At 36.0% G+C, this 21,030-nt stretch overlaps 1 protein-coding gene across 6 annotated transcripts in view; it reads right to left on the bottom strand.

Moving 5' to 3' along the window:
* Window positions 1–1,528: 1,528 nt before the first annotated feature.
* The window catches only part of atp11a (ATPase phospholipid transporting 11A), a 141,783-nt gene continuing 122,281 nt past the window's right edge, over window positions 1,529–21,030 (bottom strand). The window contains exons 25-31 of one of the 6 annotated variants that reach the window (XM_062977283.1): window positions 20,854–20,989; window positions 19,667–19,690; window positions 14,803–14,868; window positions 13,991–14,094; window positions 12,119–12,284; window positions 8,137–8,241; window positions 7,025–7,161 (exon numbers count right to left, since the gene is read on the bottom strand). In XM_062977283.1, coding sequence (XP_062833353.1) covers window positions 8,152–8,241; window positions 12,119–12,284; window positions 13,991–14,094; window positions 14,803–14,868; window positions 19,667–19,690; window positions 20,854–20,989 — 586 coding nt within the window. In that variant the 3' untranslated portion in view covers window positions 7,025–7,161; window positions 8,137–8,151. Of the gene's footprint in view, window positions 7,162–8,136; window positions 8,242–10,237; window positions 10,327–12,118; window positions 12,285–13,990; window positions 14,095–14,802; window positions 14,869–19,666; window positions 19,691–20,853; window positions 20,990–21,030 lie in introns of all 6 variants that reach the window. The other 5 variants (XM_062977284.1, XM_062977282.1, XM_008107007.3 and 2 more) reach the window with 5 other exon arrangements.

Consider the following 21,030-nt stretch of genomic DNA (forward strand, 5'->3'; position numbering starts at 1 on the left):
AAGTGCTGGCTTTAGCCTATAATGCCATATACTGTTCTGGCCCAGCTTACCTGTCCCTACGAACCATCTCAGAGATTAAGATCATCCAGGGAGGCCTTGGTCTCGGTCCTGCCTCCTTTGCAGGCATGACTGGTAGGAACATGAGAGTGCCTTCTCAGTGGTGGCCCCTCAGATATGGCACTCCCTCCCCAGCGACATTACAGCCCCCTCCCTCCTAGCCTTTAGAAGAAAGGTAAAAACTTGGCTGTGGGACCAGGCTTTTAGTGAATAGGGCAGTGCCATGACAGATCTGGAATATATGCAATGACTATGGAAAGGCCTGGACTATGACTATGGATGGGGTGATTCCTTATGTAATGTAATGTTTTAAATGTTTAATATGTCTTAATTTAATTTAAATTAAATTTCTGTATTATATATGTTTTAAGGCATTGAATAATTGCCTCTATGTAAGCTGCCTTGAGTCCCCTTCGGGGTAGAGAAAAACGGGGTATAGAGCAAATAAATAATCCTGGGAGTTGTAGTTTTTTGTTTTTAGTCTTATCTGTCAAAGAGTACTTCTGATTCAGCAGACTACAACTTCCATGATGCCATAGGATTGAGCCATGGTGGATAACATGGTGCCGAATGTGTAGATACACCTTCTGATGCAGTTTTTTTTTCACCTTTTACTTAAGATGCTCCATGCACTCATTTTTGCCTTGTAATAAGTGACTTGTGATTCTTATTTCCAGTTGACAGAAAACCTTGTGGATTTCATTCCCTCTATTATTATAGAGAGAGGGACCTTGTGACAATGGCTTATGCAATATTAGCTAGTCACTGTTACTGCAACAGTTCATAAGTGCTTTGATACATGAAAATTAAAGTGGTTGTAGTTTTATCAAGGTAATTTAGAGTCATTAAAATTCTGCAGTAGAATGTGATGATTAGGAAGGAATGAGATTTATTATTTTCATGGTAAAACATTCCAGTCTTTAAAGATGTTGTTCAAAAATGTTCTAAATTGTCCATCTTGTATTATAGGCAGGCAGAGTACAAACTTCAAAATGTTTGTACTTTTTTTCGTGTCAGGAGCGACTTGAGAAACTGGTTGCTTCTGGTGTGAGAGAATTGGCCCCGGTGGTGCAGTGGGTTAAACCCTTGTGCCAGCAGGACTGATGACTTGAAGGTTCAGTTGCTGACCTGAAGGTTGCCGGTTTAAATCCAACCCGGGGAGAGCGCAGATGAGCTCCCTTTGTCAGCTCCAGCTCCATGCAGGGACATGAGAGAAGCCTCCCAGAAGGATGGTAAATACATCAAAAACATCTAGGTGTCTCCTGGGCAACATCCTTGCAGACAGCCAATGTTTGTACTAATAGCCAGAGATCCATTGGTATATTCTGGCAGGATATAAACATTCCAGTATACTTTGTATTAGAGACCAAAATACCTACTGGATTAAACGTTTTCTATTTGAATTAAAACTATTTCATGTTTTCTCATTTCCATTTTTATCACTTAAAAATGTTGCACGCATACAAACAAAAACAAATATGTAAATTTTATTTTATTGCAAGCAGATTTAAACATCTACTGCTTTATACAATCTACAGAAAGTTCCAAAATATGAATATAAAGAATCCATGTATCTACAGAAATGAAAGTTGAAAAATAGCACTGAAAACAAACTTTACATGAATGCAGAGGTATGTATATTATGTATATTTATATATTTATAGTTTCTATGCTCCTAATATTTGAGACTGCTTTGATCCAGTTAATGAAGTGTTATAGCATAGTCTAAATAGTAGTTTTGAAGGCTGAATTATCATCAGATAAGTGCACCTATCATTGTACCATTTAAAAACACATTTCAGTGTTTAGTGCTGATGACTACAGGTATTTTTAATGGTTAATGCACTGATAACTATGTCCCACCATTCCCAAGAGCATTTTTGCCAGCCTACTTTACATTACAGAAAGAAAGAGTATTTAGCATGATACTGCATACACATGACGGAATTTTTCAGACAACACACATTTAAAATTCTGTACAATTTGGGCAAGATAAAGCTGTATAAACTGATGTGTGCAATTGTGCAACATACAATCATGTACATATTTCTTTCTTGATAATATGACAAAAATCCCATTAAAGCTTTTCAAGAAGATCTCACAGATGCCACAAACTAGTGCAGTTTCTTCCTTTGATAAGTGGGATAAATAGGTTGATAGAAGAGAGAAAAAACATGGTATGCTTTTCTATTAAGGGGCTGAACAAAACAAATACTTTTAAAAATGGAGAGTGTTTAATTTTGTTACTAGCCATTCCCAAGAACACAAGACTCAATGGAAACACACGTTCATCCTTTGTGGAAATTTGGTTGCTGCCTGAGGTTGTCGTACTTTGGACATATCCTGAGAAGGTAGAGAGCAGCAGGAAAACCACATTCCAGATGGATAGACACAATCAAGGAAGCAGGGCTGTTGGTGATATAGGGGCTTGGAGGCCTCTCATTCATAGGGTATCCATACGTTGAAGTTGACTTGGCAGCAGTTAACAAGTAAAGCATTTGAGACATTTCCTTGTTAAAGAGTTCACCAAATCAGACAAAGCTATTTGATTATACAGAACTTTGCTCTTAAATGTTATAACTATCTATTCATTTTCTGACTAAATTCCTCCACATTAAGTTGCATGGAAATATAGCTTCTGCCCATTGGTCTCCATTCTGAAATTCTCTCATTCAGAGCCCCAGTCTACAGCTAGAGAAAGACTTACTTTGTATCCAAGCAAAACTACAAGCACCTAACTAAACAACTGATCTGTTGTCACAGTTTGGGCCCTCTGAAGTTTTCTATTTGGGACAGGGGAAGTAAAGAGAAATGGCACACCACCACTCACTGCATCAGTCATTTGGTTTTCTTTGGAGGGGATGGGGAGGACAGATTTTTGTATGTCGCAGCAGGGAATCTCCTCCACTAGGATTGACCAATGTAGATTCTGCTACAGCACAGTGGCAAATAAATTTAACAAGAGGAAAATTTCCTCTGTTCCCTACCAAAGGCCTTCCATCAGCTTTATGTTGTCCAATTGGATGTCCAAGACAATGATGTCCCCTGTTCCTGAGGCGTTATTGTTTTCCAAGTTTTTCCTGGTCAGGGAGAATCTGCCTTCTGTGAAATAACTTCTAAGACTCTGGTACTGGCTGCAGGAGCATTCCTGCAACTGCTGCTTTGATATGAGAAAATGTGCTCCATGCTTTCTCCCACTGAGGAGGATGTGGCAGGACCCAAACTCCCTTCTGTTATAGGTACACAGATTCCCTAGTATATGGCTAGCCTGTCCAAATGGGAGGCCAGTTGCATGGAAAGGGTGCCATTTCCCTTCTCTGTTCATGGTCTCAGTTTGGAGGGTGAATATTATGGGTATCTCAAATGGGGAGTTTTGTTGGGAAACAGAATGACAGGGTATTTGGACACTTCTTGAGTTGGATGAGGAGTCATTGCTGACCCAAAGTTCCCCCTGCTGTGACACCTTGCTACATTTGCATGTGTACAGGACAAACTACAGGAAAGGAGATTCCACCTGGACATTAGGAAGAACTTCCTCGCTGTGAGAGCTGTTTGGAAGTGGAACTCTCTCTCTCTGCCCCAGAGTGTGGTGGAGGCTCCTTCTTTGGAGACTTTTAAGCAGAGGCTGGATGGCCATCTGTTAGGGGTGCTTTGAATGTGACTTTCCTGCTTCTTGGCAGGGGGTTAGACTGGATGGCCCATGAGGTGTCTTCCAGCTCTATGATTCTATTATAGAGAGTGAAACAGATATTGATGTTCACACTTAAGTACATTCAGTTTTTCTCTTTTTTAAAATATATATGGGTTATTTTCTTTAATCCAGTTATTTAGTGGTTCCTTTAAATTATTTAACTATTCTCCTAGAACATATTTTCCTGTCATGGTTTATGCTGACCAAAATGTGTTGCTTTGGCCATTAATTATCCCATAGACAATTAAATAAGCCATAGCTGTTTTGTCCATTTACTGGCCTGTTTTTTTTATCCCAACCACTTTCTGAGGTAATATTTTAGGATATGCACCCGAAGAAGTAACCGTGGGGCAAGCAACATTTCTAGGTTTGGACAAAATGATAAGACATGGTTCAAACAGATCTGAATTTGGATTCCTATAACAAACTATGCTAACTGTAATTTGCAGCTAACAAACTACAGTTTGTAGGGATGAATTCAGACACAGTCAAAAGTGAACAGACTGTAATATTTTTACTATTATGATTCATGGTTTAAATCCGTATATAAATATTGGATTCAATGAATTCAGTGTGTTTGCTCTGTATGTCATAGCTTAAATCAGATCCAATTCATTTTAACTCATCATCACCCCGCAAAATCTCCCTGCATAGCTACAGTTATGTTTCTGCCTGCAAAATCTTATTCAGTTTAGGAAATAGTTGAGATGCCATGAGGTTGCAGTAAAACCTTTTGTTGGTAGGCAGACAGGAATGCAACATTTTCAAACCATCACTCAAGAGTCTTCTTATATAAGGCTAAGGGATGGAAATGAGAAACACAAAAGCAAGCAACTGGTACAAAGCTTTATGGAACAAAAACATAAGAATTGCAATAGCAGCAGTTGGTTGTAAGCGGTATGTGCTGCCACATTAAAAGCTACTCTTTAGAAGTGAAAGTAAATAAAGCAAAAATCATTAGCTTTGGGTGATTAAGGAGCAAATCTATTTCAAATTTTAACATTCATTAAAATTTTAACATTCAGTCACAACTCCACTATAAGCTAAATCCTGGAGATCCAAAATTGATAAGTATAAAAAAAAGTCTAAAACATACACTTAAAAAAAATAGAAACAGTGTGTTAACAAATGTATGCGTAAAACAGATATATAAATAGCTATAGTATTGAAAAATATTTCAGTGCAAAGGCAATTTTAAGATTTCTAAAAATACATTAAAAATAATTTTGTTAACTACACTCAAACAGGAAGTTTATCACGACTACAGATATAAAATCAATACCCACATCAAGTTGATTTCTTAAAAATATATATATATTTATATATTTTTGTTACCAGTGTTTTATGTAGGGGACATTTCTACCCGTCATTCAAGTATGAGATGTCAAATAAATATTTGATATTCAGCATGTGAACAACACTGGAATTGGAAAGTGCTTTATCTTAAATGACAGAGATGCTGTGATGCTGTGCGTTAATAGATGGATGAGGGTGGGAAACTTCACAGGAACAAATATCAGATTCGCATTTTCCATAATCTTTGGTATAATCAAGTTTTCAGCAATTTGCCTTTTGAAACGTTTTGTTTCCCTTTGCCCCATCTCTGCCCAGGGAAGGCGAAAGGAAAGCTACACATGATTTTTCTCCACATAGAAACTTTAGTTCCTATTAAGCAATTTTCAGCCACTTTGATACCCTAAATAAAACACTGGATAAAAGAAACAAAAATGGTACAGATCAGCTATTACCAAAATCAGTACAAAGCAGAACTATAGCCACAAATGAAGTTGAAGTACAAGCTGGCTGTCAGTTTTCAAAATGACTGATTATAGTTTTTGTATTTGTTTTTTCTCAGGCATGGTCAAATCCACATTCAAGGAAGAGGGAAAACCCACTAGTGGTTATTTACTAAAACAAACTATCAAAAAGCTCTATCTTCATATTACAGAAGGCCTTGGAAGGCTCTTTCACACTAAATAATGATAGCGCTATGGGTCCACCTTTAATGGCATGCCATTATCCTTCAGAATCCTGGGATTTTCAGTTTAGGGTGGGATACTTAGAAATCTCAACCAAGGACCTCTATAGAGTGCATCACCAAATGTCAAAACCCAGGATTCTATAAGATGCAGCAATACAGTTTAAATGAAATTATATTGCTGCAGGTATGTAATGTGGAAAACCCCTTAAATTTGTCTTTCACTTTGTGGCTGTGACTTAGTATCAGAATACATGTTTTGTATCAGAAGCTCACAGATTTTCAGTCCCTAGCATCTTCAGATGGAGCTGGAAAAGCTCCTGTCTGAACAGTATTCACTGAATAGGCAAATGATTTCACCTGTTGTAAGGCAGGTTTCTATTTTCCTAGTTGTACAAATATTAATTCCTCCTCACTTTGACAAAAGAAATAGAGAGCAGAAAAATGCTTCCTGTATCCCAATTCATTTTAGAGACAACAAAATGGTAGAGCAGTGCTGTTGACAATTTCCTCAAGCGAAATTCTTGAATTCAGTCTTAATTTGCAACTCAGAGCCTACTAGCCAGCTTGACTTCTTGAAGTTTATAGAGTCTAAATGAAAACGTATTGGTCTATAGTGGTAAAACAATCCTAAAATCACAGACAGTCCTACTTGGCGACTTACAATAAAATGGACATTAGAGAGTGTTTCTTGAAAGAAGATTTGCACAGAGGAAACACCAGTTTGTTCTACAGAAAGAGCAAAGGACAAAAACAAGTCAGAAACAGCACCTGTGAAAAAGCTTTCAGCGACTTTCACTAGGGATCTTAGATAATTACTTATAACTGACCATTTTTAACCACTCAACTCAGAAGAGAGTCATGGACTGAAGGAGGACTGTGTTCAAGTAATAAAGGAAGAGAAATGATAGAAGCGATAATCATACAAGGGTTCTGAAAGAATGGAGTGAAATTATAGAGCTGTCCATTCTCACAGTGCCAGACTGTGTAGATAATCCATTGTTTCAACAGTTTAAAACATAAAAAGGAAGGCCAATACTCCTGGAAAGGCTTGTTTTCAGCGCTCTTGATTCAGTTTGTCAGAATATTACAGCTTATTGAAAATTTCCATAATTGTTTGCACAGTTTTTTGAGGGGTCAGCAGCTGAGGTTCTTAAAGGCTTGAATTGGTGATGGGTCACAGACATGTTTCCAAACCTGAACTCCTGTGGTAGTATCCTGCACCAGAATCAAAACGTGTATTGGAATTGCCAAAGATAGCAGGGAGCACTGAATAATTATAGTTTCGCCAATGTGTAAACATTGTTTTTTTAGAATGAGAACTAGACCTTCTTGGTGGGGAATTCTTGCATTCATTGCTCCTATATCTTGGTCTTGTCAAAGGGGCAAGAGGGGTGAATTCTGAAATATGGTCCCGGCCATGGCTTGATGCAGTCTGCCAAGAAAAGAAATGAAAGATTGTGAAATAACACAACAATAAACAAAAAGAATTTTATTGATATTTATAATTTCTATGGAGCAATATATTCCCATAAATTTATCAAAATGTATTTCCGACAAAGGACAACAGACGCACTTGTTTAAACTCAATGGAAGAGCAGTTTTTTTGCATGCAATAATTTCCCCCTTTAGTTTAACATTGCTCAACAAGGATAATAAGATGGTTGGCTTTGAGCTATTCCTTACATTTCATTTTGCATGATATAACCTTTTGATACAGAAATGATGGATATCCTTGGTATTTTTAATTTAATATTTGCAAAGGGTATAATCATGTGGAAGACTTTAATCCTGAGATTTAATTTATAATTCCCATATTATTTCAAGCAAAATGAACGTTTTCTCTCAACTTATCACGATGATGGATGAAAGTGGGTCTGCAGTTCTGCATTAGTATCATTCAGGATAGTAAAATGTTTTGTAAGTTACAATTCATGCAGAAAAATGAATGAATAAATTTATGCTTTTGTTTCAGGTTACTTTTTGTGACTTGCACAAAGGAAACTTTCAAATTTGCCTTCAGCAATGTTTTGTTCTAGCTTGCTATTAGTCTGAACTTAGAAAATGTTAAATGACTACACAGATATCATTTAGTCTATTATGTAAATTACAATATTTGAAATGCAAGTACATTAACTTAACAGTGATTGACATGCTGCAATGATTCCTATCAGAATTCATATAGAATTAAAAACAAAAACTGGTTGTTTTTTAAAATACCAACAAGAAACATAATATTACAAACACTTACCTGCATTCGGAAATGCATTGAAAACAAACTGTATTATTTATACTCACAAAAATCATGTTTAATTTGGGATAGATCAGCAAAAACTCTGGAGGAAACAAGTTTTCCCTTTGAAAACATCACAGCACACCAAATGAAATTACCAAATGGTAACATTGTTACCTATCAATGATCTAATTATGCCTCGGAAGCAGAAAGGGTTCCTTCAAGGAGTGGCCCATCGGTGTTCACCAGTGCTTTAACAGTTGTTTTATGTTTCATACTCTTCTGCAAGGATGAGGAAAAACACTGAAACTACAGCTCAACATGAACATCTCAAACAGAAAGTGTTAAAGTAGCATTAGGATGGATGACATATGTCAAATAGAACTGAAAATGAAAAAGGCAAGTGTATTTATTTGCAACTTTAACTTTTGTGGATTTGATCAAAAATGTTCTCCCTAGGAGTCTCTTAAGTCCTCCAGTGTAACCCTATGGTCAACTTCCTCCAGTCATACTGGAGGACTTAAGAGATTTCTAGAGTGAACCTCTCTCTAGGAATCTCTAAGCCCTCCACTGTGATTCCATGGTCAGCTTCCAGAAGAAGTTGACCATTGTCACTCTGGAAGACCTAGAAATTCCTAGAGATGTGGTCTCTCAGGTTAAAAGTTAGGATTTGAGGTTTTTTACTTTCATGGGCAACTTCTGCCCTTAACCCCATGAATGTGGAGGGTTCATTGTAAGTTGAAAAGGTAAGTTATTAAATATGATTACATTGCTATAGTTGAGTACTTTGATTTTCAGTGGAAATGGATTGTGAAAGTAAAACTGGTGCTCACTGGTATGTGAAAAAAATCACAGAAGGCTCCAGTGCCTTCAATTATACTATGTGATAAAACTGTTTTGAGAGAGCGATTGAAGCTGCATGCTCTGTCCTGATACATTTGCCACTTTGCTAATGCAGCTCTTCTTTCTCCTTCTGGAAAAGACCTGTGATTTTTCTCACACTTTTAAGAAGTATAAACCATGCAAAGAGTAAGATGGAGGATACCCATAACTACATATGAATTAACACATGGAGAAACACTTTCCACTACACTTGTCAGGGGATTCTAAATGTCCATTATCCCCCAGTTGTACCACTTGGATTTTTGTTTACTTAATTCCTCCAAGAACACCTTTTGAGTCATAGTTAACAAATCCATATATCTTAATGTCTTTGGTGTTTTTTGAAGATTTAAAGTTAAAACTTAACTAAATGGCTTAGGAGTTGGGAATAGGAATAATGTTAAGAAATGAAGATATGTTAATACATACTTGTAGAAAAAAACCAGAATGATTATATAGGATAGGCATACATGAGAATGAAATAATACATGCATAATTCTCAGAGAATCATCTCAGACAGATACACTGGATGGCACCAAGGACCAGTTTGGAATAAGCAAAGAAAGTGAGTTTAGTGCCTTCATCAAAACAGTTTCCTCCAAAGCTTTTGCAAACTCACTGATTAGAACAGCCCAAAGCAATTTGTATATGTGATAAATGCAAGCCTCCACAAATAGAAACAGCAAAAGAAGATTTAAAAAGTAACATCGTAAAAACCGCAGTCATTATCAATCATATTCTTGTTTTAACCCCACACAGAAGTGACCAACTAAACAGCATAAAGGTGAGAAATGTAATGGATTTAGAAAAAAAGCCAGGCTTGTGTTGTCCAGAATAGAAGGAGAAAATTTCAAGAATCATCTGGTTCAAACCAGATCATGCACAATTAACCCTGGTTTCTGAACCCAGCTTGCAGGACAAGCACACAGCCGTAGTTTGATGTTTAATACAAACTGACAAGAGACAGAAATGCTTACAACAAATGAAGGCTCAAGAGTGCAAGTTCTATTCAGATTTGCACATTTGATGCCAAATCATATCTTAGCATCACATCTGAACCACCTTGTTGTATTCAGAAGTTTGTATCACATCTGTGTTTGGCAAACAGTTCACTGAAGTGATTGTAACACAAACACTATGTGTTTCCCCTATAAAGAAAACCACCATCACTGAAAAATAACAGACCATTGCAGTCAGGTTATTCACGTATAAAGACTGACAAAGAACTACACTTATGATATGCAAATGCATTTGAAAAAGGAAAGACAAAATGTCTACAGAATTTTTTTTAAAGTACAATATGTGATATGAGATATCTTGTGAATGTGAAAACATTTTAATTTCCTGTGAATTAAATGGCCAAGCATGCAGAAAAGGCAGGGGGTAAAAAAATCACCTTTTGCTCCATTAGAAACTTAGACTGCTTGAAGTCTGAGAAAGCATAAAGATGGTAGACTGCTCAACAGAAAGGCACTGATGTTTAGTCTGATTTCCCCAGAAGATTGACGGAAGAACCCGTGTACAGCATTTATAGTTTAAAGCAAGGAAGCAGCAATTTAGGAAAAGGAGGATGGAAGGAAAAAGTAGATTGGGAGAGAGGGAAGAAAGAAACACAGTAGTAAATGTGATTAAATGCTGGAGCATATTACAAGAGACACATTAACAATGTCATGCCTTAGAATGGCATAAAAGAAGTTCCAGATTGCAACCACGGAGGCAAGTCACTGCAAATATGCCAACTCAGAATTTCTTAGAATAACAACCCATTTTGCTTACTAAGTGTGTTTATTCAGAAGTAAATCCCAGGAAGTTTAATGGGACTTGCAGTCTACCCTCGACTACGGATATTAAAGTTATGCATGTCTACTTACATTTATTAGATCATATTGTAATAATATTATACTAATTACACACATTTTGCATCAGACAAACATGGCTTGGATTTTACTGCACTTATTTCCTGACTGTGGGTTTCTCAGTTATATGATTGGCCTCCATGAGAATATAATAATAGATGAGACAGACATTAAGTGCAGCATTTATTGTTTAAGTCTGTTGAGGTCTGTACTGAGCACACAGATTTGAGATGCTCTGGAATTCACTGTGCTCAGTTCATGAAGAAAAATCTTGATCCTAATGTTTGCTTTAGAACCAGTTTATTTCTATTTATAAATTCATACAGAACATTATGTAGACCTAATTCAACTAGCAACCCTTGTTGTCTACTCTGTAAATACAAGATGGGATACTGCTATGTCTTTGAGTCCAGGCAATAAGGCATACTTGCCTTGCCTCTAGTAACATCAGATGTCCATATGCGTGAGCAATATTAAAGCAACAGGTTGCACACATGCAAAATACAATGCCTATTAACTGGAACTCTATAGGCGATTTCTCCTTCAGAAACCCATAAATCAACACTTCGATACTGGATGATAGAAACTGGATTTCATATGCACAAAACCTATTCAAAGATTTATACTCAAACATAAGTGCCTTAAGATATTGCAAGTGGAACCTAGGGGAGTAATGTTTTCCCACTTACAATATATTCAGAGAAGTTAGGGAAAAATATTGTATGAAAGAGAGATGAAGTACAGTGCTCTGGTATCCCAAAAGATTAGGAAAAGCAGACGCCTGAAACTAAGTTGACATTGCAAACTATATTAAAAGTTTGGAGTATTATTAGCAGCACAGCAAAGATTTGTTGTTCAGAGAGAATTTTAAGATTGGGGAATTAGAGGGAAAAAAAAGAGCTGGCAGAATTATAATGCAGTTATAGCTCTATGTTTTCTGTTATACTGAAAGTATTATTGAACTAAAAGCCTACCTTTCTAGAAAATGGGTCACAAAATATGCAAACGAAAGTCCTAATTATATGTGTAATACATTTTATCATTAAAACTCGACTATTCTTTCATATACCTAGCACTCCTCTGCTGGGAATCGGGACTTTTTATAAACACATGCCTTGTTTTGCTGATGAACACTGCTTGTGGAAAGTCCTGTGAGCAAACTGTGTCCCTTCTTCCAAATTATTGGGCATGACTGGTCAAATCCACCAATAATTCATATATTAATGTTCACATGAACTCAGCCTTAATACAAGTAGAAGTGGTTCATAGCACACTTAAAAACTTCAAAATCTGATCCCAAGTATCTTATGGGAGATTCATTTGCTCTCAAGAGAACTGAACTTACACTAGGCAGCAATTACGATTAGGGATCATATGTTACCATAGACATAGAAAGCAAAAACAAGATACTCTATTTTTACCTGGGTTCTTTCTGTTGCTGTTGGCCACAGCTGCCTGCATAAAACTTTCTTCAGTACATCTGGCAGAAGGCTCACAATTATGAGCATTATAATGCCCAGCCATGCAGGACCACTAGACAGCATTTGCAGGAACACATAGTACATCCTCTGGTAATTGAGAAAAGGCCTACAGATATGAAGAAAAACAGAATATAGATGGGAAACACAAGGATATTGGTTATTTACCAATTATAGTTATTTCATACTTTTTAATGTGGAAGAGATAATCACAATTAATCATCAATCATCCCACTTTTTCATCAGCTGCTTTTTGAAAATAATAAAGCCCCAATTTCTTTCTTTACCCCTCCCACTACTCCTATTTTTGGTTAAATTGCTGCAAAATTGAGTTCCAAATGCAAAAGTTAATTGCATTCAATTAATTCATGGATGTGAGATTTTATTTATTTATTTACTCTATTTCTATCCCGCTCTTCTCACCCTTGCAGGAGTCTCACAGCAGCGTACATAATGACAATATTCAATGCCGCATATTCCACAGCATAAAAGCAATACATCAATACAATAAACAATAAAACATATAAATATATAAAACCATTAAAACATAATTAAAACATGTAAGCACCGAGTTCTAGGGTCATCATTTGTGTGCTACATTGTGCTGATTCTATATTGCACTAGCCAAACGCCTGATTGCAAAGCCAGGTCTTCACTTTCTTTCTAAACACCAGGAGGGAAGGGGCTTGTCTGATATCTCTGGGGAGAGAGTTCCATAGCCGAGGGGCCACAACAGAGAAGGCCCTGTTTCTCGTCCCCACCAGTCGCACTTGCAATGGGGGTGGGACTGAGGGCAGGGCCTCCCCAGCAGATCTTAACTCTTTAACAGGTTCATAGGGAGAGATACGTTCAGACAGGTAAGTTGTCTGGAACTGTTTAGAGCTTTATAGGCCAAAGCCAGCACTTTGAATTGTGCTCAGTAGCAGACAGTGGAGCTGACAGGGGGACTGTATGCTCCCTGTACGTTGCTCCAGTGAGCAACCTGGCTGCTGCCCATTGGACTACTTGAAGCTTCCGAACAGTCTTCAAAGGAAGCCCCACATAGAGCGCATTGCAGTAGTCTAATCGAGATGTAACACGATTTTTCCTTGCTGCAGGAAAAAAAGAATATTTCTCTTCCACATTTGTCCCATATCTGAATATCCCCAAATGACCTGGAGAACATTTAAATAAACATGAGGCTTTGTGCAAAAGACATGTTTTCTGTACAGAAAATGTGATTCTGTCCTGAGACTCAGTGTTTTTTGTGCAGAAAACAGGTTGCTTGTACAAAAGAATAAACAAACAGCAGCAAGGACCTGCTGCAACTGATTTTCAACTGTCAGGCAAAGCCTGCTTTAATCAGGAAAGAAATAACTTTCCATTCCTAAGTATAATTTGACTATGATTCTCACTGTCAGCAAAAACAGTACTAGGACTCAGCTGTGTTTGTAATGTTTAGGTGGAGGGAGAGAAATATACAGTCTTTTGTGTGCGCGCGTACGCACACACACACACACTCCATTTACTTTAAGGTGTATACTTTACTTTAATGTGTATTCATGCTGCTGCTGTTCTGTGATAAAGGAGGACTGTAACTTCTATGAAGTTGGGGAAAATATGGCTTTCTAAAAAGTGAAACTGATTTTTCTCTACTGGTAGCATGTTGCCTATTTTTGGACTCAGGGCAGGGGTAATAGATATATTGTTTGTGAAGATTATATAGTATGCAACATGGTCAGCACAATCAGACTGAAGGTAGAGATTTCATTAATATATAACTCATGTTGTGATTCTACAATCACACATACATTACCGTCTGCACTTGTTGCTTACCAGATTATCCCTCCCCAGAGAAGAGAAAAGACAATGTAGAAAAGTAACGACCCCCAGATCACAAAGTGGTTGATCCATGTCCAGTAGTGTGTATCTAGTGCAAGCTGTATGAAAATATATTTTTAGATAACATCTTAGAATGAATGGTTTAAAAAAGGAAGAAAAATATTTAATTGTTTGGTACTTATAACATGCTGTACTCCACAGAATTTTTTAAACAAGGAGAGGTCAGCAACTATGAGGTTATAAGACTTTGAATCCTATTACATATCTGCTCCAATTTTTAGCATTGTTGAAAATTACACATCACAAAAACAATAGAATTGAATACAAATTAAAGAAGATATTTTATCTAGACAGTATCAGAACTCAATATCCTCATTTTCTCTTTAACAAATTTGAGTAAATTAATAAATTAATATTTTTAAAGATTTGACCTTGCAGATGTTCTATTTATTTTCATGTTGTTAAAGTTACACATTTCTTAGCTGTCTGCAATCTTTTAGCTGCCTCCTCTAAAGTCACTTCTGCAAAGTTAGCTTCTGGACCATACTCAGTCATGGAGACAGACATTAATCAACTTCTAAACCAGAAGTGAGTAATTCTGACGGACTTTTCCTAGTCTGCTGCTGAACTTTCAAAGGCCGATGTTTGGGGAAAGGAGAATCAGACTTGGGGCCACATGCTATCTGCTGCCTACTCTTGTCCTAAGCAAAAGAGGTACAAAATTTCAGGTCTTCCCGAAAGTCACACCTGCCACTTTGATTAGGAAACTCTGCTCAAAAATTCTGTATGTGTGTAGTAGAACATACCTTCAGGGTAACGGTAAATACTAGAACAGTAAACACCAGTGTCCCAAAAGTCCAGTTTCCAAACATCTATGGGAAAAGAAAAACATTGATTAAATTACACGTTATACACATTTTAGTGTAACAAGTGACATTCCCAATAGTGTAGTGTTATACAGTATATCAAAATGTTGAGTGCATGTAACTTTTCCATATGAGTAGGCCTGACATTAAGTTTGCAAGCTATCTTATGTCTACAATCTTTTTGAGATTGGAGCCAACTTTTCTGCCTCCAGAACTCTTATAGAGGGATTACATGGACTACCAAAATGCCTCCTCCAAATAATCCTTAAGGAAACAAAATCAGACGTTGCTGGACTTATCCTGATTTTGAAAACTCAGTATTTGTAAATGGTGCTGGTGTGTCCTCAGATATATTTTAAAAAGTAATCTCATCTTTTGTCTTGTCTGAAAAAATACTTCATGCTACAATATTTTATTCCAAGTACACTTATTTTCTATGTAAGAAACTTAAGCACAGTGTTCCTTTGCACCATTAATAAAATCACAATATTTTAAAACATGAAATCTTTTTTCTATCTCAAAGCGACATACATGGGGAGGGGGCAGGAAGGAAGAAACAGATCAGTTTGACAAACAGAACAAATATCAAGCAAGAGGACAAACAGTATTTTAAAATTGGAATGCACGTGTGCAGTCATGGTGCAAACATACAGGCTAAATTCTATACATACATAGTTGGAAGTACATCCCACAGAATGCAATGGAAGCTACTTTTATGTAGACATGTATATGATTGTACTGTGAATATTGAATAAAAAACAAATAAAAGCAAAGCAATGATTTGTATCAGATAATTATGTTTTATATTTATATTCAGTACTAAAAGTCTGTTTTCCTGCATCATATGAAAAAAGTGTCCATGTGAATGGATTTAGGCAAATGAACTTTTCTTCTATGATCACCCACACTCTTGCCTATTTAAAGAATTTTTCCTAGTAAAATCTGAATGAAATAGCCGTAAGCACTAGAAAATGACAAATGATCAAAAATGCAAGAGCAAAGCATATCTCAGAGTCTTTCTCCAATGTAATGGGTGAGGAATGGGCCAACGGTTCAGTTATTAGTCATTTGTCTGTGGTGTGGCCACAGACAAATGTTGATATTTCATCTTTATTTTTCTCAATGTTTTGGACTTTTGTAAAAAAAGAATATAATAAAATATATAAGAACAATAAACATTTTAAAAACATATCTACCACAGCAAAGTTAGCGTATTCTCCCCATGTTTATTTATCATAAAATACGAGTGTGTGGGAGAAAATAAAAAAAAACCCAATCTGATAGGAATTCCACATATACATTTCAGATGCAACTGTATATGTACATGAACAACCATGTTATGCAGGCTGGGTATTTTAGATTTATACAGAATTTGTCCATAATATCATATATAATATGGTTAGTGAATTAGAGTTACAAGCATCCATAATTTGAAAACTTATCAATGGAAAACCTTCTGCATACTTGTATCTACAAGGGTCCTGAAGAATCCTAATTTCTTTTGCTAAATATAATTTACTGGATTCTTTTGGCTCTGATGGGTTACAAAAATAAGAGTGTTTATGGTTAGTATCATGTTTGGTAAAGAGAAATAATTCTGCTGGTAACCCAGAAAATCATAGTTGAAAGAAACCACAAGAACCATCCAGTCCAAGCACCTGCTATGCAGTCATACTAACTAAGTGGGGAGAAACGTTAGACCAAGGCAATGTATCATTTCTTGCAGCTGGTACCACCACCTAATTTCAAAAGATAGGTCAGGAAGCAGCCAGATCAGATATCTGTCTTTGTGGCTAGGAGGTAGCAGATGGAGAGATAAAAATGTGGGTCCATCTACAATTGAATTCTGTCTCATTCACTGCTGCATACAGCCTCTCCAACAGGAAAAAAAAGGTTTTCCCATTTTGAATAATCAATTTTGAAACAAGGAAAAAAGTTAGAATAAATTGTGCTAAGCAATGTCTTGGCTGCATCTCATGTATTACTACAGTGAACGTGAGCTCCTATTTGTTTACTGATTCATCCACCTCAGTTTTCCCACTTGAAAGCTGGGGAGGTATCTCCATGCCCATAAGAATAATAGTAAATATACTCCAGTAACTGTGTGTTTAAACAGGGCTACAGGATGGGAGACTTCTTTACCAGCTTCTTTTATTTTTACACTTAGCTAAAGAGAGAATTTTCTCAAGTGCAGAAGGGAGTTGCACCTTACAAGGAAACTAGAAGGACAAAAGGACAGAGAATGGAAGTTGTTTGTGCTTTTCAGCCAACTAGAAACTGCATTGAAAGTTTCTGCCTGACTGTTTTTTTCTATAGTCATCTGAATAAAAATTCTCTATATACCTAAGTCCAGAAATGTTAGATAAAAAATCAGCCCCCAAAACCTGCACTGACTTATCAATTTGTCAATGTAAGTATTTTACCTCAATTCTTATAAAAAGGAACCATCCCCTTTTCTCAAGTAGAGTGGTAAAAGATGACAGATTAGGTCATCCCAGAAGAACTTTAAAAAAGAATCAAACTTCTCTTCTCTCTTCACAGAGGGTTGCCTCTTCTGAACGTTTTGAATACTTGGATGGGAAAATGGTAGTGCCAGCCAGGGCAGCTGGCCTTCTGAGGTAATGAGCCTCAAGTTACCTACTGGTTATATCAAAACCCATACTTTGGACCCAAAAACTTGATCTCAACCTTTACATGAAGTCAATTTATACATTTGTATATATGGCAATAACAACAATTTTCTGGCATGCAACATCTTTTATCACTGCAAGGTATTTGGATACCACTGGTATAAATTTAGAACAAGTCAGGCAAGTATACCTGGTTGTCTTCTATCAACTGCTTTGTTATAATTTCCTGGCTACACACAAAAAATATTGCGTGAGCAGTTTTATACTTGTTCTTTATTTTTTAAAATTACACTCTGCCCATCAGTTTTACACTTCCTAGGGTGTCTTCCAAACACACAAACAAAACACAATTAATAGATAAAAGAATATATTCCAAAACTTAAAGGGGACAAAAAAGGTTTGGAAAAATTGAACTTCCAACATTGTGAATCCTAAATTCAACTTCTTCTGGGACTTATGCACAGAAACAAAGAGACCTACTATAATAATCAACATGGAGAAATACAATATGACAACCAAAAAGAGACTTCTTCCACAAGATGTCCACATCTGTGGACTGCTGATGATAGGGTGCTTTGGCGCTCTCTCCTTCATGGAATCACTTTAAGTTTGAGTTTATTTAATGGAAGTTAACAATTACAGTTAAAACAACTTTGCAAATTTATTGGAGAGGAGAAAGACATAATATGGATTCAAGTGGGGAGTGAAGACTGTTTTTTATAGAGAAATTCGATAACCATTCTCCTTTCTACAAATAAAAAAATAGTAAACAAATTTTTGAATGATGACTGTAGAGAAGTCATTCCAAGTTTTTAGTTCTTGCAGTGTGATCACTGCACCCTATTTTATCACATGGAAGCATATATAAATAATATGAAAGATCAAAAGTGAGAAATTATCTAAGATTCATTTTAATGGATGAACCATTATAATAAGTCTTATTAAAATATTTTACATTGCGCAATAAGTCTTGAATTGTGAATAGTCTTTTTAAAAACTGCATGATTTTTAAAGACTTCCTTGTAGCACACAGAAAGTTATGGAAATTATGCATTACTACCTTCAAGAGGAAAGTTAGTGACAAATTACATCCCTAGGGAGGAGGAAGTTACTGGTTCTTATTGAAATATCTAGATTCTGTGGGGCTGCTGTAGTCAAGTCAGCAGTGGAGGTTTGGTGGCTCGGATGTCAGTGGGGTAAAGTTTTACCATAAACTTTAAATGACCTATCCTATCCCCTTGGATATCTCAATTAAAGCTCAGATTAAAAACATGAGTAGATTTACCACCATATTGATATCAAGATGAAAGGTAGTATGGAAGAACTGGTTTGGGCAATAACTCAACTTATTCAGTTGTAAAAAGTGATTACACTATATAAAAAAATTTGGAAAAAAAAATCTGTTTCTGGTTTGAAAGTGTTATTCCTGTTTAATTGTGTGGTAATTACTTTGAAAGTAGTTGTTATACTCCAGAAACTTTGTTTTTATGGCTGCCACAAACTATGTTGAATTGATTGAGACTCTTTGAGATATTCTTTGAAAAACTATAGTAGAATGTCCCACAAAAAAGTTTTTGCAGCTTAGTTGACCTTTTCCATGTTTTTATGAAAGAACCAATTACGAAATGATGTTTATAACACAGGAACAAATATTGTGTTTCATAGTGTTTGAAGTCAAAACTCCTACACTGCCTTGGTTCAAAAAATAACCCCAAACTAGGCAACAGGTGGCATGGGCTGGCAGTATTGTCCTCTTCCTACCAATAATACAATTTTCCCTCCCTTTCCTTCAACATAGTCAAATCCCATCCTATATTTGTCTGTGATTGGACAGTAGTCTTTAAAAACCCCATTCATTCAGTATAGTAGTAATTATTCTGGACTGTGTGAAATATCTAAATAATAAATAGTTAACTGAAAGTCAAAATATCCGAAAGGTTACAAGCAAGGAATACTCCTATTTACCAGAAGCATAAAATACATATAAAGTCACATCCTCTTGCTTTTCTGTTTATTTTGAAAAATCATATTTGGGCAGCTTTCTCAATTATTTTAGTATAGGGGTTAGGAAAGAAACAGAAATATAGTATTTTTACGGGAAAGATTTCATCTGTTTTGAAGTTGGGTAGAGAAAGAGGAAAACACACATCATGACAAAACCACAGCAGTCTTACCATGTGAGTGTTGGCTGTCATTAGCTGAGGATAGGAAGAGAAGCAAGTAGCAAAAAAACAAAGGAAAAAAAGCAAGACACAAATAAAATAGACCACATAAATGTTAACATGCAAATAAAAAGCCAAAGGACCTTAAATTATATTTAGTACAATTTAATAAGTGCATACAGAAATGCTTTGAATGGATGCATGTTGTTCTTTCCAAATTAACAATGAAGCTTTTTAGTATAACATCTCAGTGGCTATTTCTTTTTATGGAAGATATGAATAAATGAAACAGTTAAATATACCAAGTATGTGCTAATGGCAAAATGAACCACATGAAAAGATATGGCTCACAGAAGAAACTTATTTTACATAATTGGACATCATTGTTTACTAAAAATTTATTCCAATATTTATTTTATGATACCTATATAGAATAACCAAGTTTCTGAGGTGGTTTATACAGATTTTAAAATATTAAAATACCAAAAAGACATAAGATAATAAATCATATTCTGTCATATCCAGAACAGAACAATTATGTATCACTCCTTAAATACTACAACCATGGATGTTTATACATGATAAAGCAAGATTCTTGGCTTATCCTTACTTATTGTATCTGGGTCCTCATATATTGCTCCTAAACAAACTAACATTTGTAAGATAACAAGAGTTAATTGTTTTCTTACAAATCCTGGCTTTAAGAAGAACATCAAACCAGGGTGTTAGTACCAGTAAATTTTGCTCCCTTGCATGAATTGGCTGCAGACACTAGTACAAAATTCATCCAAGGTAAGACGATAATCCTAGTTCTCTTTATGCATATATATAACAAATAGATTAAAAGACAAACCTAAAATAACAAGAGGGGGGAGGCTCTCCTGTTGACAAAATAATGTAAGGATTATGCCAGGCAAGCTTCTATCAGAAGGGCTTTCTACAGCCAGCATATAAGGCTGAACTAGTAGCCAGAAACTGTGAACTTGAATACTTGCTATAGAATTCAGACTACTATTTCTTCTTGAATTATTATTTTAAAAATCCTTAAAAGTTTTCTGTTTACAAATAACCACATTAACTAGACATAACTTGTGAAATACTAAATTATACTTAATTGGTAAAACAACAGAAAGGCCTAAACAACATTGGTTGTTGTTTCTTATCTTTCCAAGATAGCTTTAATCACGCCAGATACCAACCTGTCCATTGCTGGTCACAGATGAGTTTTCGCACAAGAAATAGGCACCAAAGAAAAAGACCACAGCATCAAATACTCCCAAGAATGTCCAGTAAATGAATACACGCCAGCGTAGATGGGCATTCTTGGCAACATCCCTGAATAATGACAGATAGTGATGTTTAAATCCTAAAGTAAA

The sequence above is a fragment of the Anolis carolinensis genome, chromosome 3 (assembly GCF_035594765.1).
Source record: "Anolis carolinensis isolate JA03-04 chromosome 3, rAnoCar3.1.pri, whole genome shotgun sequence".
Lineage (NCBI taxonomy): Eukaryota > Metazoa > Chordata > Lepidosauria > Squamata > Dactyloidae > Anolis > Anolis carolinensis.